General features: G+C 42.8%; 1 protein-coding gene and 1 non-coding gene across 2 annotated transcripts in view; both read left to right on the top strand.

Annotated features, from left to right (window-relative positions):
- chd1 (chromodomain helicase DNA binding protein 1) overlaps positions 1-25,107 on the top strand; it is a 40,956-nt gene extending 15,849 nt beyond the window's left edge. Inside the window, exons 13-37 of the mRNA XM_029710420.1 lie at positions 2,957-3,046; positions 3,397-3,587; positions 5,445-5,633; positions 8,119-8,281; positions 9,207-9,359; positions 9,856-9,927; positions 10,152-10,301; positions 11,152-11,300; positions 12,388-12,484; positions 13,047-13,142; positions 13,447-13,623; positions 13,912-14,072; positions 14,283-14,324; positions 14,419-14,552; positions 14,954-15,092; positions 16,624-16,774; positions 17,095-17,217; positions 19,110-19,247; positions 19,683-19,934; positions 20,748-20,876; positions 21,020-21,198; positions 22,311-22,410; positions 22,584-22,635; positions 22,796-23,036; positions 23,279-25,107. Coding sequence (XP_029566280.1) covers positions 2,957-3,046; positions 3,397-3,587; positions 5,445-5,633; positions 8,119-8,281; positions 9,207-9,359; positions 9,856-9,927; positions 10,152-10,301; positions 11,152-11,300; positions 12,388-12,484; positions 13,047-13,142; positions 13,447-13,623; positions 13,912-14,072; positions 14,283-14,324; positions 14,419-14,552; positions 14,954-15,092; positions 16,624-16,774; positions 17,095-17,217; positions 19,110-19,247; positions 19,683-19,934; positions 20,748-20,876; positions 21,020-21,198; positions 22,311-22,410; positions 22,584-22,635; positions 22,796-23,036; positions 23,279-23,645 — 3,735 coding nt within the window. The 3' untranslated portion in view covers positions 23,646-25,107. The remainder of the gene's footprint in view (positions 1-2,956; positions 3,047-3,396; positions 3,588-5,444; positions 5,634-8,118; positions 8,282-9,206; positions 9,360-9,855; positions 9,928-10,151; positions 10,302-11,151; positions 11,301-12,387; positions 12,485-13,046; positions 13,143-13,446; positions 13,624-13,911; positions 14,073-14,282; positions 14,325-14,418; positions 14,553-14,953; positions 15,093-16,623; positions 16,775-17,094; positions 17,218-19,109; positions 19,248-19,682; positions 19,935-20,747; positions 20,877-21,019; positions 21,199-22,310; positions 22,411-22,583; positions 22,636-22,795; positions 23,037-23,278) is intronic.
- On the top strand, positions 19,480-19,607 carry LOC115160329 (small nucleolar RNA ACA64). Its single transcript, XR_003869083.1, has one exon. It is a non-coding gene; the product is annotated as a small nucleolar RNA ACA64 (small nucleolar RNA).
- Positions 25,108-25,461: the final 354 nt, after the last annotated feature.

The raw sequence follows: 25,461 nt of genomic DNA, 5'->3' as shown, positions 1-25,461 counted from the left end.
GATAGATGGTGTGGTAGTTATGGATATGATAGATGGCATGGTAGTTATGGATATGACAGATGACATGATAGTTATGGATATGACAGATGACATGGTAGTTATGGATATGATAGATGGCATGGTAGTTATGGATATGATAGATGGCATGGTAGTTATGGATATGATAGATGGCATGGTAGTAATGGATATGATAGATGGCATGGTTAGTTATGGCTATGATAGATGGCATGGTAGTAATGGATATGATAGATGGCATGGTAGTTATGGATATGACAGATGGCATGGTAGTTATGGATATGATAGATGGCATGGTAGTTATGGATATGATAGATGGCATGGTAGTTATGGATATGATAGATGGCATGGTAGTTATGGATATGATAGATGGCATGGTAGTAATGGATATGACAGATGGCATGGTAGTTATGGATATGACAGATGGCATGGTAGTTATGGATATGACAGATGGCATGGTAGTTATGGATATGACAGATGGCATGGTAGTTATGGATATGGTAGTTATGGATATGATAGATGGCATGGTAGTAATGGATATGATAGATGGCATGGTTAGTTATGGCTATGATAGATGGCATGGTAGTAATGGATATGATAGATGGCATGGTAGTTATGGATATGACAGATGGCATGGTAGTTATGGATATGACAGATGGCATGGTAGTTATGGATATGACAGATGGCATGGTAGTTATGGATATGACAGATGGCATGGTAGTTATGGATATGACAGATGGCATGGTAGTTATGGATATGACAGATGGCATGGTAGTTATGGATATGACAGATGGCATGGTAGTTATGGATATGACAGATGGCATGGTAGTTATGTATATGGTAGTTATGGATATGATAGATGGCATGGTAGTAATGGATATGATAGATGGCATGGTTAGTTATGGCTATGATAGATGGCATGGTAGTAATGGATATGATAGATGGCATGGTAGTTATGGATATGACAGATGGCATGGTAGTTATGGATATGGTAGTTATGGATATGATAGATGGCATGGTATTAATGGATATGATAGATGGCATGGTATTAATGGATATGATAGATGACATGGTAGTTATGGATATGATAGATGGCATGGTAGTTATGGATATGATAGATGGTATGGTAGTTATGGATATGATAGATGGCATGGTATTAATGGATATGATAGATGGCATGGTATTAATGGATATGATAGATGGCATGGTATTAATGGATATGATAGATGACATGGTAGTTATGGATATGATAGATGGTATGGTAGTAATGGATATGATAGATGGTATGGTAGTTATGGATATGATAGATGGCATGGTATTAATGGATATGATAGATGGCATGGTAGTTATGGATATGATAGATGGCATGGTAGTTATGGATATGATAGATGGTATGGTAGTAATGGATATGATAGATGGTATGGTAGTTATGGATATGATAGATGGTATGGTAGTAATGGATATGATAGATGGTATGGTAGTTATGGATATGATAGATGGTAGGGTAGTTATGGATATGACAGATGGCATGGTAGTTATGGATATGACAGATGGCATGGTTAGTTATGGATATGATAGATGGTATGGTAGTTATGGATATGATAGATGGTATGGTAGTTATGGATATGATAGATGGTATGGTAGTTATGGATATGATAGATGGCATGGTTGGTTATGGATATGATAGATGGCATGGTTGGTTATGGATATGATAGATGGCATGGTTGGTTATGGATATGACAGATGGCATGGTTAGTAATGGATATGACAGATGGCATGGTTAGTTATGGATATGACAGATGGCATGGTAGTTATGGATATGATAGATGGTATGGTAGTAATGGATATGATAGATGGCATGGTATTAATGGATATGATAGATGGTATGGTAGTTATGGATATGATAGATGGTATGGTAGTAATGGATATGATAGATGGCATGGTTAGTTATGGATATGATAGATGGCATGGTTAGTTATGGATATGATAGATGGCATGGTTGGTTATGGATATGATAGATGGTAGGCTACAGCAGTAGTGATGAATATTTTGAAGATAAGTACACAATGGGAGAGGATGAGAGGACTAGAGTACTAATGGTCAATAGCGAATTGTAAATAGGAGTTGGGTTTCAGTTCAACATATGTTCAGAATCTGTGGAATGTCACTCCTGAACTCAGGGCAATGTGTGCCACGTTTTCATTGGTCTGTACATTGAGTCGGGGGCAGGATACTTTTTATTTGGCCATTGGCCAAGTTGTACTCCAAGGACTTCTGATTGGTCAAACCCAGGCTCGGGTGGGGGGGGGTTATAAATGGCATCCTGTTCCTTTGTTCGGGGGGGGGGAAAGCTGAGGACGGGAGACTGAACATCTACCTCCCAGCATAACATCTTGATTTGTCTTTCTCAAATAAAACTATTTTTTGCCTCTGATTTGCATTGGAGTTTGTGTTGTTGAGAATAGCATACATTTCTAACAGTATGATAGGTGACATGGTAGGCTACAGCCTCAGTGATGGATATGATGGAGGTATACAATAATATTCCCCATTAGATTATTTATGATTCAGAACAGATGAGAGGGTTTTTCAAACTGCTGATATTGCATAGGGGCTTCCGAGTGGTGCAACGGTCTAAGGCACTATTTATTTAACCTTTATTTAACTGTATCACAACTGGCCGTGATTGGGGGATCCCATAGGGCGGCGCGCAATTGCCCCAGCTTTGTCCAGTTTTGGTTTGGCCGAGGTAGGCCGTCATTGTAAATAAGAAGTTGTTCTTAACTGGCTTGCTTAGTTAAATAAAGGTTAAATTATAAGGGTTTCTGGTACTTGATATTTGAGGAGTGTTTTACTATGAAGTTACTATTTAAAGATTGAGACACCTTTTCTTGAGTTGAGGCTGGGTTTAATTATGAATTCCTCCTGTGTTACTTTTTAGATCAGAACACATGAATGGATGCATGTTCAGAACAAGAGACTCAAGTTTAACATCCTGCTAACAACATATGAAATTCTCCTAAAAGATAAGGTAAGATCACGTTTCTTAGATCTTTGTGAGTTGAAAGAATTTCCTCTTGAAGAGCAATAAACATCATTAATCAATTAATGATTTACACAATAACACCTGAGGTAAATGGCACAGACAGAGAACAAAACTGGTATGCAGGAGTTCATCTGACTCTGGGGAAGTAGACCAAGTGCTTCTTTGCCAAAATCATGAAGGATCCCTTTTAATATAGTCATTTAGCTTTTGCCCAAGTGATTTACTTGTCAACATTAACATGGAAGACCCAGCCCTGGTGTGGCCATCACCATGTGCTAACCCAGTGAGCCATTGGCACCACGCTGTATAACTACCACTTTGTGTCCACTATGCAGGGATTCCTGGGGAACGTGCCGTGGGCCTTCATCGGCGTGGATGAAGCCCACAGGCTAAAGAACGACGACTCGCTCCTTTATAAGACCATGATGGACTTTAAGTCCAACCACCGGCTGCTCATCACCGGCACGCCGCTGCAGAACTCACTCAAAGAGCTCTGGTCCCTGCTGCACTTCATCATGCCCGAAAAGTAGGTCACCTAGCCGGGTGTATGTGGGGAGGGGTGTTGACTGTCCTATTTTGATTGAATTGTGTGTGAAGACTAGCTGTTCCATATGAGTTAATGGAGTGGCTGCGTATCCGATGGTGCTCGTTTAGTAAAGTTAGATTAAAGCCGAATCAATGTCTGAAAATATCACAATGATCACAGTATTCTACATAACAGAACCGTGTGTATAATAGTATAGCGTTACTGTAAGACGACAACAACACAGCATTTTTCTTTCATGTGGCCAAAACTCAACTGGGAACTGCACTAAGCAAAATATATGTTTGCTATGCTACAGTTTTAACACCATCTGTTCTAAAATTAGTTCACTGTAGGCTCCTTCCAAAACAACGCTGTAGGCCCCTTCCAAACAGCGCTGTAGGCTCCTTCCAAACAACGCTGTAGGCTCCTTCCAGAACAACGCTGTAGGCTCCTTCCAGAACAACGCTGTAGGCTCCTTCCAAACAGCGCTGTAGGCTCCTTCCAAACAGCGCTGTAGGCTCCTTCCAAAACAGCGCTGTAGGCTCCTTCCAAAACAGCGCTGTAGGCTCCTTCCAAAACAGCGCTGTAGGCTCCTTCCAAAACAGCGCTGTAGGCTCCTTCCAAAACAACGCTGTAGGCCCCTTCCAAAACAACGCTGTAGGCCCCTTCCAAACAACGCTGTAGGCCCCTTCCAAACAACGCTGTAGGCCCCTTCCAAACAACGCTGTAGGCCCCTTCCAAACAACGCTGTAGGCCCCTTCCAAACAGCGCTGTAGGCTCCTTCCAAACAGCGCTGTAGGCTCCTTCCAAACAGCGCTGTAGGCCCCTTCCAAACAACGCTGTAGGCCCCTTCCAAACAACGCTGTAGGCCCCTTCCAAAACAGCGCTGTAGGCCCCTTCCAAAACAGCGCTGTAGGCCCCTTCCAAAACAGCGCTGTAGGCCCCTTCCAAAACAGCGCTGTAGGCCCCTTCCAAAACAGCGCTGTAGGCCCCTTCCAAAACAGCGCTGTAAGCCCCTTCCAAAACAGCGCTGTAGGCCCCTTCCAAAACAGCGCTGTAGGCCCCTTCCAAAACAGCGCTGTAGGCCCCTTCCAAAACAGCGCTGTAGGCCCCTTCCAAAACAGCGCTGTAGGCCCCTTCCAAACAGCGCTGTAGGCTCCTTCCAAACAGCGCTGTAGGCTCCTTCCAAACAGCGCTGTAGGCTCCTTCCAAACAGCGCTGTAGGCTCCTTCCAAAACAACGCTGTAGGCCCCTTCCAAAACAACGCTGTAGGCCCCTTCCAAAACAACGCTGTAGGCCCCTTCCAAAACAACGCTGTAGGCCCCTTCCAAAACAACGCTGTAGGCCCCTTCCAAAACAACGCTGTAGGCCCCTTCCAAACAGCGCTGTAGGTTCCTTCCAAACAGCGCTGTAGGCTCCTTCCAAACAACGCTGTAGGCTCCTTCCAAACAACGCTGTAGGCTCCTTCCAAACAACGCTGTAGTCTCCTTCCAAACATCGTCCAGCGCCCCTGGAGCAATTGGGGTTAAGTGCCTTGCACTTAAGGTCACATCGACTGATTTGGCACCTTTTCGGCTCTTTTTGGTTACTGGCCCAACGCTCTGTGACTCGAACCAGTGACCTTTTGGTTACTGGCCCAACGCTCTGTGTGAAGACTAACTGTCCTATATGAGTTAATTGTGTGTGTCAGAGAACTGTCCTCTATAATATCATGGGGTGACTGGGAATCAAGGTACCAAGCTGGTTGAAAATATGTTCTGTTCTGTTTCATTGTCCTTGTTCTGGAGCTTTTGGTCCTCAGAGCATTGCTGATGTCTGGCCTTCTGCCCGTGTTTGTGTGTGTGTCTGTGTTTTCAGGTTCCACTCGTGGGAGATATTTGAGGAGGAACATGGGAAGGGTAGGGACTCTGGCTACACCAGTCTACACAAGGAGCTGGAGCCCTTCCTGCTGCGTAGAGTCAAGAAGGATGTGGAGAAGTCTCTTCCTGCTAAAGTGGAGCAGATCCTCAGAGTGGAGATGAGTGCCATTCAGAAACAGTACTACAAGTAAGAACAAATAAATACTACTCATTCTGTAACGGTACTACTAGTAAGAAAAGATATGCATTATTTTCAGAAACAGTACTGAACAGAGAAACAGCAAGAACAGAGAATTAGTACTCATTCAGAAACCGTACTATAAGTCAGAACAGATAGATACTACTAGGGTTGGGCACGGTTAAGCGGATATCCGGATGTTAGTATTCGATAACTTGAGTGAGTAACATTTTGAGAATAAAAATGTAGACCTATTTTAACAAATAAGTTGTCTAAATTAAATTACTACTTATTCAGAAACAGTACTCCAAGTAAGAACAGATGGATATTAGAGTTGGTGATTTGAACAAAATTCCAAATTGGGCAAATATATATATATATATATATATATGCGATAGTGATAAATAATTTTGAGGAGAGATGCCAGAGCTGGGCGATGTGGACCAAAAGACATATTGTGACTAATGGAACTATTTTGCTCGATAACAACATACATTTTACTTTACACTAGACCGTATTTTTTTTCTGCGTAAAATAACATAATTTAGATGGTAGACTGATTAAAAACGATTTAATCTAACATATCCAGGAAGCATGATTGATATTTTTTATGTGCAACTGGTCAACGTGGGATCCAGAATGATCAGATTTATTTGTCTCTTCAGAGAATTTCCAGACATCTTTGTGCACATTGTCCTACAGGCTATATTATTCACCACATGAGGAAGTGGGAACTCAAAACACTTAGCTAGATTGCTATCTCTAAATATGATATTGTTGCTAGATAGCCATGTAGGCTAATTGATTAATCTATTAGTAAATGTAGGCTAATGTCCTACACTAGGACTAGGTTACTTGATGTAGGCCTGTTCACTGCAAATGGAGCGCTGCGCTCCCTGGGCACACCTACTCCGGTTGTAAAGTTGTGTCATGACCTCAATATTTAAAGGTGAGAAACAAGCTGTGATTCTCCTCTAACTACAACAGTAGTTTCTTTGGGAATGGTCATATGCTTGTGCTTCTGATTTGCTTCTCTCCCTCCTCCGTGCGCACAGTGGAAGTCAGCAGCCGATAGCGAAACGGGGGACAGGCGGACAAGTTCATAGCAGGAATCAACATGATGTATAGGCTATTACTGTTGACCAAATAATGGTTCTAGAACAATCTACAGGAACATTGTGTAGAAAAAACACGGAAAGTTATCGACGTAAGCAAAATGCTTGGGTAAGAGGAAGGCAACGTCGCCGTCTGTAATTTTTGGTTTATAGTTCCACTAGATACTACTCATCCTGAACAGAACTACAAGTAACATCATAATATGTCAACTCTCTGCATCGTTGCCTTCTGCCATATCCTGCAATGCAAATGACCAGAAGCATGAAACCAATAGAAACTAACATGGGAGCTGACTAGATCAATGTTTATGCACATCACAGACATCTCCAGATATTCAGTTCCACAGCTTAGACCCAATTGGCCTCATTTAACACAATATATTGATCAATTACATCAAAGGAATCTCTCTGGTATAACATTTTAGGAAGATTTGAACACTTCTTAGATCCACCTCTGGAGGGTGCGCCTGTGCTGGTGCTGTCATCTCCAAATGCTGCAGCTTCAGCCCAGAGGCTCTCTGCAGCTTCAGCCCAGAGGCTCTCTGCAGCTTCAGCCCAGAGGCTCTCAGCAGCTTCAGCCCAGAGGCTCTCAGCAGCTTCAGCCCAGAGGCTCTCAGCAGCTTCAGCCCAGAGGCTCTCAGCAGCTTCAGCCCAGAGGCTCTCAGCAGCTTCAGCCCAGAGGCTCTCAGCAGCTTCAGCCCAGAGGCTCTCAGCAGCTTTCTGTCTGTACAGTCGGAGGTGTTTTAGTCATTGGCGTTGTAGAGCAGTCTACCTGCCTCCACAGCCCTCCTTCTGCACTAGCAACTCTGTTATACTGATGGGAATCAACCAGTGCAGCTTGGCTGGGAGGTGGACAACACACCCTTTTTTAGTTCCACTGGGATTTTGGGGGCTTCATCAGGAGTGTGCAATGTTCCAAAGATATCAAAGATGTACTTCACCTTTTATATAAATAAACCAGTCAGCCACTTCACCTCAATATACTTGTAAACAGGCATATGGCTCCATAACACAGAGGGGCTTATCCCGGACAGAAATTAAGCCTAATCTTGGACTAATTAGTGCTTTTAAACTGGACTAAGGAAAATTGAACAACTCAAACATGGTATAAAATAGACCTTAATTAATCTGGATGGAAATTAGGCCAAGTCTAGGTATTTAAGTGTGGGTATCAACTAAACCTAGGATGTAGGTATAAGTTCAGGTTTCCTGTTTATCCTGACTGAGTTGGAAGTTCATTTGGAGTGCTCCTTTTCCAAATGACTTCATCCAGAAATGAATACAAATTGTATTAAATACATTGCAAATGGTAGTAATCATGCTGAATTTGGGTATTATCTTTTTGTAACTACTAAGCCTGTGTGTGTTGGGTGAAACAGGTGGATCTTGACGAGGAACTACAAGGCCCTGAGTAAAGGTACCAAGGGTAGCACGTCTGGCTTCCTTAACATCATGATGGAGCTGAAGAAGTGCTGTAACCACTGCTATCTCATCAAGCCCCCAGAGGACAGTGAGTTCTACAACAAACAGGAGGCCTTACAGGTGAGTAGGGGGGGTGGAAATAAATGGACATGCAAACTTTAACTTTTCATTTGTGTGACACTTTACTCACTCAATTGTCAAACCTTGGCATTAAGGCATTCTGGAGGGGCGAGAGCACTGATTTGAAGCCTAAATTGAGTTGTAAATGTGGGGAAAGTAGCTGCATCTCACAGACTTGGGTTTTGAAAAATTATATTATGCTTGCAGATTCATTACTTACCAACAACTGCTGGACATTCCAATAACACTACATCACGTTTTCCTAACAACACTAGCAACGCAGGGAGCAGGCCTGCCCCGCAAGTGCACGGGGGGGGGGGGGGGGGGGGGGGGGGGTTGCCTGACATCTGCATTATATGTATATATTTTTTTTTTTATCTGTTCAGGCCGAACAGCTAGCACGACAGCTAAAATGGCTTTGAAAAAATATGATTTCAGCTAATAGGGACAAAAATCTAACAAAATATCTACATTCACTAATCATAAACTATTTTCATATAATAGAAATGCTGGGACATTTGTGAACAATATTCTTACATTGCCTTAAAGAGTGAGAGCTGTGTAAACCTCAACCCTAAAAAACTATGCTGAATGTGTGTTTCAGCCACAAGCCACTCATCAGCGTTAGTTGACATGTTTTGGCAAAAGCTGTTACATCGGTGCTACTCTTGTGTTACACCACTCTTTTATGAGTTAGCTCACGGAATGTGGTGAAGTTAGAGACCTATATTTAGTTACTGTAGGCCTCTTTAATAAGAAGGTGATGCTGAGTTTTGTCCAATATCCATATTTCAGGATATTTATTATTTAACATTGAATTCTTTCCAGAGTTCGCATGGACGCACTCTAATCTCTCCCCTTGCCCCTTGCCCTCTCCCCCTGCCCCTTGCCCTCTCCCCCTGCCCCTTGCCCTCTCCCCCTGCAGCACCTAATCCGGAGCAGTGGGAAGCTGGTGCTGCTGGACAAGCTGCTGCTGCGTCTGCGGGAGCGGGGCCACCGTGTGCTCATCTTCTCCCAGATGGTCCGGATGCTGGACATCCTGGCCGAGTACCTGAAGAGCCGCCAGTTCCTCTTCCAGGTCAGCAGCTCACTGGCTCCTTATGTACAGATCTAGGATCAGCTTCTCCTCTCCTAATCCTAAACTTAACCCATTTAGTGAGAGAAATTGTAAACTGACCCAAGATCAGTGTTTTAAGGGCGACTTCACCACATTCCTCTTCCTATCCCCTTGCCGTATACTGGTGTATCGTAGATCTCCAGGAAGAGGGTTGGGCAGCCCTGCTTTAAGTAAAGGGTGGGTTGAATCCTCCCTAAAGAAGTCTGTGTTGACCTCATCATTTTTTTTAGCAAATCTTGTATAGAGCAGTCTTAAGGCACGATGGCTTACTAAAAATGGTAAATAAGGTGCTTTCCTAGTCAGGATTCAGCTCAGTGGTATCTAAGCAAAGTACCTAGAAGCTCCTAAAGTTACCATACTTAAACCCCTAGAGATAAGCAAAATACAAAAACATTTAAACATTGTAGAACATTGAGAGTTTGCTGGGACGAGGACTAAATGTGTCTTGTCTTTGTAGAGATTGGACGGCTCCATCAAGGGAGAGATGAGGAAACAGGCGCTGGACCATTTCAACGCTGAGGGCTCTGAGGTAAGTGTGGAATGAATGCACCATAATATCTACTACTGCGCTAACAGCCAGGGTTGGGGACAAATCAGATTACTTCCTGAATCGACTGAGTTGAAAACCCCAACCCTGATAATTTTACTCAATAGTCCAATCAAGTTCACTGATGGGGTGAATGTGTAATTGGAAATCTACTGTAATGAACCATCTTACACCCCCGTTATTACATCTCACTTCTTCCCGTCCAGGATTTCTGCTTCTTGTTGTCAACACGGGCAGGTGGTCTGGGCATCAACCTGGCGTCGGCTGACACGGTGGTCATCTTTGACTCGGACTGGAACCCACAGAATGACCTGCAGGCCCAGGCCAGAGCCCACAGGATTGGCCAGAAGAGACAGGTATGCAACCAATCACTTTGAAGTTGACTTGCGGTCACGTTCAAGGTCAAGTTTTGTTACACAATCACAAAGCAGTTAAGAAACCAAAATGGCGTTTAATGATGACAATTACAACAATACTGAATGAACACTTATTTTAACTTAACATAATACGTAAATAAAATCAATTTAGTCTCAAATAAATAATGAAACATGTTAAATTTGTTTGAAATAATGCAAACACAGTGTTGGAGAAGAAAGTAAAAGTGCAATATGTGCCATGTAAGAAAGCTAACGTTTAAGTTCCTCGCTCAGAACATGAGAACAAATGAAAGTTGGTGGTTCCTTTTAACATGTCTTCAATATTCCCAGGTAAGAAGTTTTAGGTTGTAGTTATTATAGGAATTATAGGACTATTTCTCTCAATACCATTTGTATTTCATATACCTTTGACTATTGGATGTTCTTATAGGCACTTTAGTATTGCCAGTGTATTGCCAGGCCCTGCCGATTTTAAAAGGGTCGATGTGTAGTGTATATTGATGTGTACAGTATACAGGGCTCATCTGTAAAAGAGACCTTAGTCTCAGCATGACTCACTGTGAAAATAAAATAATTATAATAGAAAACAGGCCGTTGTCAAGTTCTATTGATACCCAATGACCGCTGGCACTAGACCAAGATACATGGTCATATGAGTCCAATACATGTTGTATTGAATAGCTTTGTAAAGCTATTGCTGTTAATCTCCTCTGATTTTGTCATTCACCCTATATCCTAAACAAACATGCATTCCCAGTGGGAACAGAACGTCTAAAATAAAGCATTACAGAGTTGTGGACATCCAACATGAAACCTGTATGTCTGCCAGGTGAACATCTACCGTCTGGTGACGAAGAGCTCGGTGGAGGAGGAGATCATTGAGCGGGCCAAGAAGAAGATGGTGCTGGACCATCTAGTCATCCAGAGGATGGACACCACGGGCAAGACGGTCCTCCACACCGGCACCGCCCCGTCCAGGTACACAAATACACACTGAAAACACATCTCTAGGTTCTTACACACAAGCAAGAGCCCACAAACTCACACGAGAACACACGCAAGAGCCCACAAACTCACACGAGAACACACGCAAGAGCCCACAAACTCACACGGGAACACATGCAAGAGCCCACAAACTCACAGGAGAACACATGCAAGAGCCCACAAACTCACAGGAGAACACATGCAAGAGCCCAAACTCACGCAAGAGCCCACAAACTCACGCGAGAACACATGCAAGAGCCCACAAACTCACGCGAGAAGACATGCAAGAGCCCACAAACTCACAGGAGAACACATGCAAGAGCCCACAATCTCACAGGAGAACACATGCAAGAGCCCAAACTCACGCAAGAGCCCACAAACTCACGCGAGAACACATGCAAGAGCCCACAAACTCACGCGAGAAGACATGCAAGAGCCCACAAACTCACACGAGAAGACATGCAAGAGCCCACAAACTCACACGAGAAGACACGCAAGAGCGCACAAACTCACGCGAGAACACACGCAAGAGCCCACAAACTCACAGGAGAACTCACGCAAGAGCCCACAAACTCACACGAGATCACATGCAAGAGCCCACAAACTCACGCGAGAACACATGCAAGAGCCCACAAACTCACGTGAGAACACATGCAAGCGCACTTACTCTTCATGTTTTGACATTTTTGTTATTTAGCGGACTCTTATCCAGAGCGACTTACAGGAGCAATTGGGGTTAAGTGCCTTGCTCAAGGGAACGTCAACAGAAATTTCACACAGTCGGCTTGGGGATTCAAACTGGCAACCTTTCGGTTACTGGCCCAACGCTCTGAACCACTAGGCTACATGCTGCTTTACACGCATACGCACACACACAGCCAGTTACACCTTACACTCTCAATTACATCAACAAAACGCATACTTCCTCAGTGTGCTTAGTCTCTTACAAATACACACCCTATAGCTACCCTCTAGATGCTTACTCACAAATACACACACCATCCTTCTGAGGTGTTCACGGTCATGCACACACCCCTGCAAGGTTTTTTGTGTTCTCATTTGGAACTTTCATCACTTGCAGTGCCACTCCGTTCAACAAGGAGGAGCTGTCGGCCATTTTGAAGTTTGGTGCCGAGGAACTGTTCAAGGAGCAGGAAGGGGAGGAGCAGGAGCCTCAGGTTTGTCACTCACCTCATCACTATCACATGTTACACATTTTTCTTTGTGACAAAAAAGGACACAAAGCAAACTAAACTTTAAAAACCTGCTTTATTTAAAATAGTTATATCTTGGGGGAGAAACATAAGGCTGTTTGTTTTCAACAAGATGAGAATTCTGCTTCATGTTTTGTTTACTTGCCATGATACAAATGTTTATTTTATTTTACCTTTATTTAACTAGGCAAGTCAGTTAAGAACAAATTCTTATTTTCAGTGACGGCCTAGGAACAGTGGGTTAACTGCCTTGTTCAGGGGCAGAACGACAGATTTTTACCCTGTCAGCTCAGGGATTTGATCGCTCTAACCACTAGGCTACCTGCCGCCCCAATGAGTATCGTGATACTGACATCCTGACAACCCTAATCCTTATCATTGTAGGTCTCTGTTGCGTTTGTTCTGATGTAGACCTAGATTGTCCCTGTGTGTCTGATGTTGGTTGACAAATTCAGGTTCCCCTCTGTGGATCGATAAAGTTAATGCGTTTTTCATAAACTGACTGTTTTGGGTTTCCCTCTGGCAGGATATGGACATCGACGATATCCTGAAGAGAGCGGAGACCAGAGAGAATGACCCCGGCCCCTCCACTGTTGGAGAGGAGCTGCTCTCACAGTTCAAGGTATGTCACGTTCAACGCAAGTAAAGGCTTTTTCAAAATCACCACTAATGGAAAGAACGGCAGTAAGAATGACAACAAGTACAATAGTGTTTTATACGGCAGTAAGAATGACAAGTACAATAGTGTTTTATAAAAATAAAAAAAATACTTAAAGGGCAAAATTAAATTTAGTCCTGGACAAAAAATAAATATTTTAATGGATATTCTCTATTTACCATACTAAACGGGCCCTAATAAGAGTAAAACAAGTGAATCCGCTGAGCCTCTGTGACCTCTCAACCTAACTCTGACCCCTCCCTGCCAGGTGGCCAACTTCTCCATGATGGAGGAGGAGGAGATCGTCATGGATTCTGAGCGCCACCATCGGGGCTGGGACGACATCATCCCCGAGGAGCAGCGTCGGCGGATGGAGGAGGAGGAGAGGCAGAAAGAGCTGGAGGAGATCTACCTGCTGCCCCGCATGAGGAACTGTGCCAAACAGGTTAGCTAGGGGGCACTCCTTCTCTCACACACACACACACACACACACACACACAGCAGTACTCTACAATGCAGAGATTGGGTTTATCAATGAAACAAAACAGGAATGCCAGATTTTTCTATCTTAGCATTGTAATAGACTGGTAGCTTTTTTTGTCTTCTGAATGAATATGTTGTGCCGAACAGTCCCGTCCCTGTCAGTGGATGATGTGCAGGTGGTCCCATTGAAACCCTCAGAGAACATGTTCCTTATTCTAATAGTACATTGTTGTTTGATATATGGTTCCAGGTCAACTTTAACGGCAGTGAGAGCCGGCGTAGTAGAAACAGACGGTATTCCGGCTCCGACAGCGACTCCGTCTCGGATCGCAAGAGGCCCAAGAAACGAGGACGGCCTCGGACCATTCCACGAGAAAACATCAAGGGCTTCAGCGATGCTGAGATACGAAGGTAATCACTACACATGAGATGCATCCCAAATGGCACCCGATTCCCTTTATAGCACTATAGGGATTTGATGTGATGCTGTTAAATGTCTTCTAACCTGTGGGAATAAGTCCCTGAAAAGTCCCCTCCCCAATACCTTTTAGGGATGTAGAAAATACACTCACTTCCATTACCTCGACTGCGCCTCACAACTTTGTCTTTTTTTCTACATAGATTTATCAAGAGCTACAAGAAGTTTGGTGGACCACTTGAAAGGTAACTGCAGGCAAAATCTACAAAATGTGGTTTCAATTATTTGACAACTTTTGTCAACGTGGTATTTGATCAACCAAAAATCAACCTCTCTCAGACTGGATGCTATCGCCCGTGATGCCGAGCTAGTGGACAAGTCTGAACATGACCTGAAGCGTCTGGCCGAGACGGTTCACAACGGTTGTCTGAAGACTCTCAGGGAGAACCCCTGTGGACCAGAGAAGACGTCAGGTACTTTCAGCGTTTGACTTGTACTGAAATAGGTGCCGGTACTAATTTTGGGTGCCATTACTGTTTTATATTTAGGTGCAGGAGCTCCACAATACATTTGAGCTAATATTCTATAAAGGAACAGGAGCTCAGACAGTTTAGAATGAGGTGCTGGTACTCAGCTCCGGTTAGCACCTGTCCAAGTCGAACACTGGGTACTTTACACCCTCTGTCTCTTTTGTCTGTCTGTCTCTATCCATCCTTCCATCCCAATATATTCATCTCTCTCCAGTCCATCTCTATCCATCCATCTCTCTCCTGCTAATTCAAACAATGTCAAAATCCACTGTTAAGTTGCTCAATAAGTGGCTGTGTTATGCCCCTGGTCACTGGTTTTAAACCTCTCTCTGCCTCACCACCAGGAGGCAGAAGAGGGAAAGTGAAAGGCCCTACGTTCAGAATCTCGGGAGTCCAGGTGAACGCCAAGCTGGTGATCTCCCACGAGGAGGAGCTGGCGCCGCTCCACAAAGCCATTCCTGCCGACCCTGATGAGAGGAAGAGGTCTGTCTACATTCGGTCTCTTACCTCAAACTCGGGTTACGTCCCAAATGGCTCCCTTATTCCCTATTTAGTGCACTTCTTTTGACCAGGGTCCATTTGGAACAAAGCCATGCTGCTTTTACTCAACTCCTCCATCACACAACAGTTCATTGTTTCAAGTTTTACACTCGCATAGCAGCCAATACAAACGGAAATCCCTTGGCATAACAAATAGTATAGGCCCATCTAAATCCACCCCATGCATTAAATAGCATAGGCCCATCTAAATCCACACCATGTATTAAATAGCATAGGCCCATCTAAATCCACACCATGCATTAAATAGCATAGGCCCATCTAAATCCACACCATGTATTAAATAGCATAGGCCCATCTAAATCCACACCATGCATTAAATAGCATAGGCCCATCTAAATCCACACCATGTATTAAATAGCATAGGCCCATCTAAATCCACCCCATGTATTAAATAGCATAGGCCCATCTAAATCCACACCATGTATTAAATAGCATAGGCCCATCTAAATCTACCCCATGTATTAAATAGCATAGGCCCATCTAAATCCACACCATGCATTAAATAGCATAGGCTCATCTAAATCCATACCATGTATTAAATAGCATAGGCTCATCTAAATCCATACCATGTATTAAATAGCATAGGCTCATCTAAATCCACACCATGTATTAAATAGCATAGGCCCATCTAAATCCACACCATGTATTAAATAGCATAGGCCCATCTAAATCCATACCATGTATTAAATAGCATAGGCCCATCTAAATCCACACCATGTATTAAATAGCATAGGCCCATCTAAATCCACACCATGTATTAAATAGCATAGGCTCATCTAAATCCATACCATGTATTAAATAGCATAGGCTCATCTAAATCCATACCATGTATTAAATAGCATAGGCCAGGGGTCTTCAACATTTTCTTGCTCAGGGACCCACTTCCTGGCAAACTGGTGACCCAGGAACCCCCATCATACATTAGCAAAAAAAATAGCCTATTGACTGGGTAGCCAGCCTATTGACTGGGTAGCCAGCCTATTGACTGGGTAGCCAGCCTATTGACTGGGTAGCCAGCCTATTGACAGTTTTCTTCAAAGCCTACTATATTTCAGATTCTCCAGTAAGTCTAATTGGCTTCAATTAGTATAATTTGCTCAATATTCTCCTCTTTTCTAATGTAGGTATGTAATAAAAGTGGTTTATTCTGTTGCTAACTATATTCATGAACATTTAAATACAAATAAATGTAAAAAATCGTATTTTAATATTTTTGCGGACCACCTGCAGTACCTAGGTGTCTGCGAATACCCCTGGCATAGGCCTATCTAAATCCACAACATTTATTTATTCATTAAAGGACAGACATGACTTTCACAATGTTGTAAGAACTATGAAACCAATCTGTACTTACAATGTAAATATATAATTGTTACATACCTAGTTTTAGGACCAATTAATTTGAAATGAGACTTTCTACTCTTACTGAATCCAAACACTTCTATTTTCTTAGGTACACAATTCCATGCCACTCCAAGGCAGCACACTTTGACATTGATTGGGGCAAGGAGGACGACTCTAGCCTGCTCATAGGAATCTACGAGTATGGTTACGGCAGCTGGGAAATGATTAAGATGGACCCTGACCTCAACCTGACACACAAGGTGAGTCTGAAGAAATTACATTTATGTGCACCATAGTTTTTATATTACTCTAAAAACTACTACTACTTTGAATGTTGCCGCTATCAATGTTCACAATCGCCCATATCAGCAGACGTCACATTTCTCTAGGCTATTATCGTAATTAACAGTTACATGTCATCGATAAGTGGTCTGTAATTTTTTGGTTCATTGTCCCAACTCTAAGAAGACACGGTCTCACTTTAGAACGGGGAACTGAAACTGTCGTACCCAAGGTTACAGTAAGAGCTTTTGTGTTATAGTTGTATTAATTTACTCATCTGTTCCTTTGTGTGAACCAGCTCCTACCAGACGACCCTGACAAGAAGCCACAGGCCAAGCAACTGCAGACGAGAGCAGACTATCTTATCAAATTACTGAGCAAAGACCTGGCCAAAAAGGAAGCACAGAGGCAAGCAGGGACGGTAAGTGTCTATGACTGGCTGGATCACACTCTATTATGGTGCCACGCCCACTTGACCCAGTTCCTGATCGAATGTAATTGTTTTCCTCCTTCCAGCCCATTCACGAACAAGAAAATATGAATTACTTTTGTCAAAACTATTTAAATAACGTGCCCAAAAAATTGAAAGATGTGTTAGTTCTTTGTAGAGGAAAAAAAATGTATGCTTGTTTTTACTAAGTATAAGCACTCGGAAGCCCACGTTCGTTAGCATTCTCATACCCTTTTACTGCCGTCATTAGCTAGTAAACATATTAGACTGCATCAAATGATCGTAATCCATACAGGTTGTATCACTTTTTTTAATCAGAGTTCAATGCTTAAAATGGTAAATGTTGACACAACATCAATGACCGAAACCATGCGGAAACATTTTATGGCGATATGCTAGCTGTTGTGCCACAAAGCTAACTAGCTAAGGACGCCAGTCAAAGCTAACTAGCTAAGGACGCCAGTCAAAGCTAACTAGCTAAGGACGCCAGTCAAAGCTAACTAGCTAAGGACGCCAGTCAAAGCTAACTAGCTAAGGACGCCAGTCAAAGCTAACTAGCTAAGGACGCCAGTCAAAGCTAACTAGCTAAGGACGCCAGTCAAAGCTAACTAGCTAAGGACGCCAGTCAAAGCCTAAGAGAATGCTAACAAATATGGGCTTCCGGCGTGCTTATACTACATAAAAACAAACTTGTTAAATATTTTCCTCGACATAGAACAAACATACCTTCCAAGTTATGTGCACGTTATTTACGTTTTGACAATTTATATTCCTTTTTAACAATATTTTGCTTGAATGGACTGGAAAGGAGGAAAACAATTGCAACAAATTAAATGTGACCTTGTTGCCAGGCATCATAAGGTGAATACATAGTCTGTGTGCTTTAGTGCATCTCCTTTTCCATTGTCACTTCCTCTGTAATAAGACTATGAATTCTGCATTCCTAGCTATATGCAGGTGTGAGGAGTTGTGGAGTGTTTTAATTTAGTCTCAAATTTACACCTTAAGAAGTCCACAATTAAAGATAGTCTGGGATTCTAAAAACAAAGCAGCCGCCTTGCCACTTGTTTTGGTAAGCAGATGAGGGAATTGAAGCTTTTTAAATTCATAAGACTATGCTCAAGATACAATAACTGACAGTCCAGTACAACGAGCTGCACGATACAAGACTACGCTCCCCAACGGAGTACCTGCACTGGTGCGCTTCACTCTGCAGCAATGTGATAGCTGCAAGACAAACAGTGACGTTTAGCCTTGTGCTTCACGTTCTTAGTTGTTGCGGAAGTCGGCCAATATTCTGTTTTACTTTGTGCATCGCTGACTATCAAGTCCAAAAATGTATGTACCAATCCCAGACTAGCTCTAAGGAATGTTGTTGATCTTGTGGATGCTCCCATTTGATCAGAGCAGAGACCTCTTTGGGTCTCTTTGTCATGTCTGGTCTCTATGACAGAGTGTCATTTCCTCCAAATAACGTGATGAGTTGAGCAGTTTTAGTTGGTGTTCTAAAACAAGAAGTCAGTCATGACAAACTGCCGTTTTATCATCTCGTACTGGCATCCTGCAACGTCAACAACGTGTCAAGTCTATGGTGGAAAAAAATAAAATTAATATTATAGAAATAGAATTACATATTTTATAGATGTATGGACCACTGATTGAGCTGGCTTTGGCCATCGGAGAATCCAAATCCAAGTGTGGCAAATATAAATCACCAGGAGGATGATTAATCACTCACTTTAAACATCCAATTGTGACATTGAAAGTCCAAAACCCAGCACACATTCTATTTCAATGGCCCACGTGTTTTTTCAATTAGTTGTAAAGAATGATTAAGTCCCTTTTTGTTGTTGTTGTTGTAGGCCAATTGGCGGAAGAGGAAACCGAGGAGTAAGAAGACCAAAGCTGTGAAGCCAGCCAAGGTGGACGAACTGGTGAAGAGTCCGTCCTCTACGCCCCACTCAGACAAGTCCTCAGAGGACGAGATTGAGGAGGAAAAGGTATGTGGAACGATCAGATTCCTCCTCCTCCAATCCTAACCTTAACCATTAGTATGGGAAAATGCCAAACTGAACAGAGATCAGCATCTATGGGAAACTTTACCTTATTCCAACTATGATCGGAGACTCCTTATGGCTGTGGATAGTAGACAATGGATCCCTTAATGAAATAACAATGAGTAACAGATGAAATTAACCCCAGTAATCAGTCAACTAAACTCAATGAATGGGCCCAGTCTGAAAATAACCTTGGATATATCAGTTGTCAGGGGAGAGAGAACTGGGCCTACAGTACTGTGGTACGTTAAGCTTATTGCCTGCTCCGTATAGCAGTGTGATTAAACCCATGTGCCCACAAGCATACTTATAGAATTCAGTTAAGGTAATCTTGCATCAAGGCTGTCAAGCTATTCTAACCATCTCTCCACCTCCCAGGAGGTGGTCCCGGTAAAGCTGCCACCCAGAAGGGGCCGAGCGGAGCGAGTGGTGGTGAAGGAGGAGCCTGAGCCAGAGGAGGAGCCCTCCCCGCCTGAGGAGAAGGAGCCCAAAGAAAAAGAGATGAAGAAAGAGGTTAAAAAGGAGAAGAAAGAAGAGAGCCGCGAGGTGAAAGAGAAGGACCTGAAAGAGAAGAAAGAAACCAAGCCCGTGGATCCAGTACATGAACAGGAAGAGGTCACAGGGGAGAAGGTAAGATGGTTTTGACTAGGTGGGATACAGTTTTTGTAAGATTGTTTGTAGCAGGTTAGGAAAATTAATGTAAGGTTTGGAAAGGGTTTAGGCTTAGCTCAAATGCATTTGATTTAAAAAATGTTGATGCCCTAATCTTGACTGCATAGACAATGTTGCTGTTTTAAAGCAAATTTCCTGCAATTCTACACATTTTGTCATGGCCTTTGACATGTTTGCTATCAGAGTGACTCAAACATATTATAATAAAAATCAATTGGGGGGGTGGGCGCCCATCACATTGATTTACATTTTTGATTCTCCCTGACTGTCTAGTTTTTATTTTGGTCATTGTTAATTCTCATAGATATCTTTTTTTTTTTTTAAATATATAGCTCCATTATCTTTTCTACTTTGTCTGGTTTTGGTCATTTTAAGTTAAAAATAAATATATATATATATATTGGAGTGGCTGCAACAATTTAACAGTCCGCTGCTGCCAAATGAATATAGAGGAAACACTGACAAAAGCTGTATCCCTTCTAGCCATGACCAGGTAAGACCTCACCACATTGTGAATAGTTGGAAGGGACTGAAAAACTTGAAGTGCAGTTCGTTGCACTGCAAATATGAAAAATGTATTAGCACTAAAGTTAAGGTTGGTCACGTCATTTTTCCGTGTGTGGTTTTAACTCATTTTTGTGCACTTAGTCATTTATTGTGCTTTGTGTTAAGTATGTAGGATCTTTAGTGTCTTATTTACATGGTTTATAATGTCTCTGCGTAGCATCTTAACAATTGTCACTTATTAATTGTGACTGTTTTTTCCTGTAGCCGAGCGAGGTGAAGACTGAGGTACGGGAGAAGGTGAAGAAAACTTCGGACACTCCGGTCCACATCACAGCAGGGGGAGAGAACATCTCGGAGGAGTCGGAGGAACTGGACCAGAAGACCTTCAGTGTGGTAAGTCAAACAGTGTCAGTGATGCAAATAAGTCAGCTCAGTGAGTCGGGACGTCTAGGGACCTGGTCGGGATGGTAACAGAAGTACTTTCTAACCAATGTTGGCTCTCCTTTAACTGTGTATGTCCTGTCTGTGTCCCTCAGTGTAAGGAGAGGATGCGACCGGTCAAGGCGGCCCTGAAGCAGCTGGACCGTCCGGAGAAGGGCCTATCGGAACGCGAGCAGCTGGAGCACACACGCCAGTGTCTCATCAAGATCGGAGACCACATCACAGAGTGTCTGAAGGAGTACTCCAACCCCGAGCAGATCAAACAGTGGAGAAAGTAAGGCGCTTGATATTTGTTCACATTCAGCGTTTTGTTAAAATCAATTTGCTGATTTTAAGATCAAGCTCTCTGAAATATTCTACATGATACTGTTATTTACCCGTGGTATATTTAAGCAATAAGGCACGAGGGGGTGTGATATGACTGTTCCTGGACACAGCCCTTAGCCGTGGTATATTAGCCATATACCACAAACCCCAGAGGTGCCTTACTGCTATTATAAACTGGTTACCAAAGTAATTAGAACAGTAAAAATAAATGTTTTGTCATACCCATGGTATACAGTCTGATATACCATGTTTGTCAGCCAATCAGCATTCAGGGCACGAACCACCCAGTTTATGTCTGATATACTCGTTCTGATTGGCTTGAAGAGCATTCTAGAGGGTACATTATTTCCCTATGACACACAGTATATTTGCACGGTACAATTCAATGGCTGTAGTTCATTCTTACATGTTTGAGCTGCTTTTGAACGCAAAAGTCGAATTGAAAACATTATTGGCATTGTGGATTTCGATTTCCATAATGGCAAACGAGGACTGATTTGGTTTGTTTGGTTACCAAGGCAACTACTGTAGCTATCTAGTGAACTTGCTAGCTATCTCAGTGGATGTTGAACACATTTCTACCTGCAAATGAACACATTTCAGCGGTAATTGTGTTAAATTATAGCCAAAAGGGGATAATGAACTTGGGGCTCTATGCGTTCTGGGGAACACACCTTTCACTTTGTGCATTATTTTCCAGAAAACTCATAGCCCCTCATTGATTATCCTTTACAGATTCACACAGGCTAGAATGGTGTTTATAAATACAAACAACATTGAAGATCATCCCGTCCTTGGGGAAATAGAACAGGCATGGCCTTGGCAAACTGATGCAATGTTAATTTCCTGATTTAGAAGTTTTGTAACGTTTCATAACACTGGGGTTATGAAACGGAGCTCAGGGCATATCGATTTATGTCCTTTAGCAATCGAACTGAGCTGGTTATGTACCTTTACTATTACCATTGACTGCATTCATACCATTACTTTGTTATGGGGCTCGGGCTCGTTGTATCAATGACCAGTGTTGACTTAAATCACTTTTTTTCTTGTCTCCAGAAACCTGTGGATATTTGTTTCAAAATTTACAGAATTTGATGCAAGAAAATTGCATAAACTGTATAAGCACGCAATCAAGAAAAGACAAGAGAATGCTCAGGTATGTATAAACCCTGATGAGTTGCTGTTCCAGGGTGTCGGGGATATGAAAATACAATTGACTCACTTCATGAAGGTTTAACTGGGTAATAAAGTGATACAAATATAGATTGTATTTCTTATCTTTCCAAATCGAATTTTAATGGCAGTGTTTTATGATGCTCTGTTTTACAGGCAGCAGATGGGATCACAAGCACTGTAAATACCCATGGCTTTAAACATGCAGGTATGAACTTACACCATTTTGTTTTGTCGGGGGGGGTTGTCTTAATGACCACGTTAAATGAAGGATATATAAAACAAATATTAATGAACAATGAGAACAGTAAGTGTGTGTGTGTGTGGCCTTATTAATCCCGGGTCTTCTTCCTGTCCTCTTGGCCCAGACATCGAGAGGCTAAAGGACAACTCTCACCACGACGACAGCAGCAGGGACAGCTACAGCTCTGAAAGACACCACTCGTCGTCGCGCTACCATGAGGACCGCGACAGCCGGGACAGGCACACCTCCGACCCCTACAGCAGGATGGCGGGGAGCGGGGGGGACTCCAGGAAGAGACCCTACTCGTCCTTCAGCAACGGCAAAGACCACAGAGACCACTACAGGTCAGACCGGCAGGACAGCAGGTAAGACCAACTATATACTTTTTTTTAAGGCTTCCCCCTTTTTTGTTGTAAATGGTTCATTTGAAGTTGGTGCCAATTCAGGGCATTTTCATTATTGTTTTATTGATTAGGTTTTGGGGCGTTATAGTTCCAGAATCTAGTGCAACTCAATGCTTAACAAATTGTTCCCATTGTGGATCAAACAATTCTGTATATTGGTTTTCTGTATTGGTCAGTCTTGCTCACGGTGTCCTCTTCATCAGATACTACAGCGACAGTAAGCACAGGAAGGTGGACGAGCATCGGTCAGGCCGAGACGGACGGATGGACAGCAAGGAGCGCTCCCACTCTGACCACCGCTCCCATTCCGAACACCACTCGGGCTCCGACTACTCGTCGGGCCACCACAAGTCGTCATCGCGAGGTGACTCCTACCGCTACCATGCAGACTGGCAGATGGACCAACGGGCATCAGCCAGCGGTCCCCGTTCGCCACGTGACCAACGCTCACCACGCGACCAGCGCTCGCCCTACGACGGACGCTCGCCGTTAGGCCACCGGTCGCCCTTCGAGTACTCGTCAGACCACAAGAGCACGCCAGAGCAGATCTGGAGCAGCCGCAAGACATAACCGCCAGCGTCGGCCTGGGCTGGAGGAGCTAGCCTAGCGGGGAGAGTATCAGCCATAGACACGCGTTGAACACAGGAAATGCCTTATGGGGACTGTGGAAGAAAACAAAGCTGTACTACGCGGTGTATCTGTGGTGTCCTATCTCCAATGGTGGACCACGTCCCAGGAACGATGGCGGTGGGAGCGGGTTGGCAGACAAATTGCATATTTTTGTATTTAAGAGTTAAAAGCTGTGCCGTCGGTGTCTCAGCATAGTTTCTTTTATTATTTTTATAAAATGGACGCCTTTTTTTACTCCAACGGACACAAATACCCTCGAGTGCTGTCTCACCAACCCACGACACTGGATCCTGCTATTGACTGTTTGTCTCTCTCACGTTTTAATGTGGTTCTCACGTTTATTTAAAGAAGTGTTTAAATCAAGAAGAAAAGTAACATTTATGTATTTCTCTCATAATCATGCTAAGAGTGGATGTAAGGGTCTCGTCAAAAAGCAGTCTGAATGACTTGGGCTCACCTTCCAAAGTACCTCGTTTACAGTGTTTCTAGTGACCACCTTGACGATCTGTTTTTTTCTTTTTTTGCATCATGCTTTAATTATTTAATTTCTGTCTCCGCTGTAAAATAACCAGGATTTTTTTTGTGAGCAATTTAAAATGTCCCTTTTCACGAATTATACTACTGTAAATTATTGTAAAATAGTAAATCAATGGGCTTTTTTCTTCTCAGGCTCTTTTGGGTTTGTTATTACAACTCTTACCTTTCCCCATCAACTCAGGCTTTTTTGTCCGTTTTCAATGTCAGTTTTCGTACGACACTTAACTTTAATGATAAATGCTATTCAGAATAACTTTGGTAAACGGGGAAATATTCTATTAGTTAATTATTCCCCTAGAGCAGGGGTACTCAACTCTTACCCTACTAGGTCCAGAGCCTGCTGGTTTTCTCTTCTACCTGATCATTAATTGCACCCACCTGGTGTCCCACGTCTAAATCAGTCCCTGATTAGAGGAGAAGAATGGAGAAAAAAAAGCAGTGAACTAGCTTGGAGGTCCAGAGTTGAGTTTGAGGGCTCTAGAGCGACTTCTTCGTTTATTTGTTTCTTTTGTGAATTCTGTTGTGAATACATGTCAGAATAGACGAGTTGAAAGCTCAAGTTTTACTACAACATGTCGTGGAAAACAGGAGGGGTCTATCAAATACAAGCGCCTGTAAGATCTCAAATAAACTAGTCTTTTTACAGAAATCATTTTCTTTTTTTTTTAACATAGGCAATAATGTCAAATCTTCTATGCAGCCAAGTGTATTTCTGGTGAACAGCCTAACTGAGTGAAGCTGCTGTTACAGTTCAGTTGTACATAGATTTTCTCTATATTTCAAAATGAATTTACACTGAAAATGCATGGATTTTTAAGATCATTGTTTTATATAGTTTATAAAGTCATTAAACTCAATCACTGTACTCACTTGTAATCTGGAATGGTCTTCGTGTTGGTGCAGATGTCACAATACTGGAATTCTGGATTATCTCAGGTAACAGTGGTCCCCAGTTTTTACAATGGCGTAAACTATGACCCAGAATCCATCTCTCCCTCAACCGATTTAAGAGACAATGGACCAGGAGATTTAAATAGATCATTCACCCAAATAACAAGTTACTTTTTTGGTAAATTACTATGAGAAAATACAATCCACAAGTTGGGGTTGTTTACCTAGCTACTGTCATCAACAGTTAACTTTTAGCATTTTCTAACTGATAAACAATGGAGGTCAAAGTACCTGATATTAGCACGTTTCAATTTCATGCACAGGAGGT

The sequence above is a fragment of the Salmo trutta genome, chromosome 23 (genome assembly GCF_901001165.1).
Source record: "Salmo trutta chromosome 23, fSalTru1.1, whole genome shotgun sequence".
In the NCBI taxonomy this organism is placed as follows: domain Eukaryota; kingdom Metazoa; phylum Chordata; class Actinopteri; order Salmoniformes; family Salmonidae; genus Salmo; species Salmo trutta.
The sequence above is the reverse complement of the archived record's forward strand: the minus strand, read 5'-3'. Positions and strand labels throughout refer to the sequence as shown.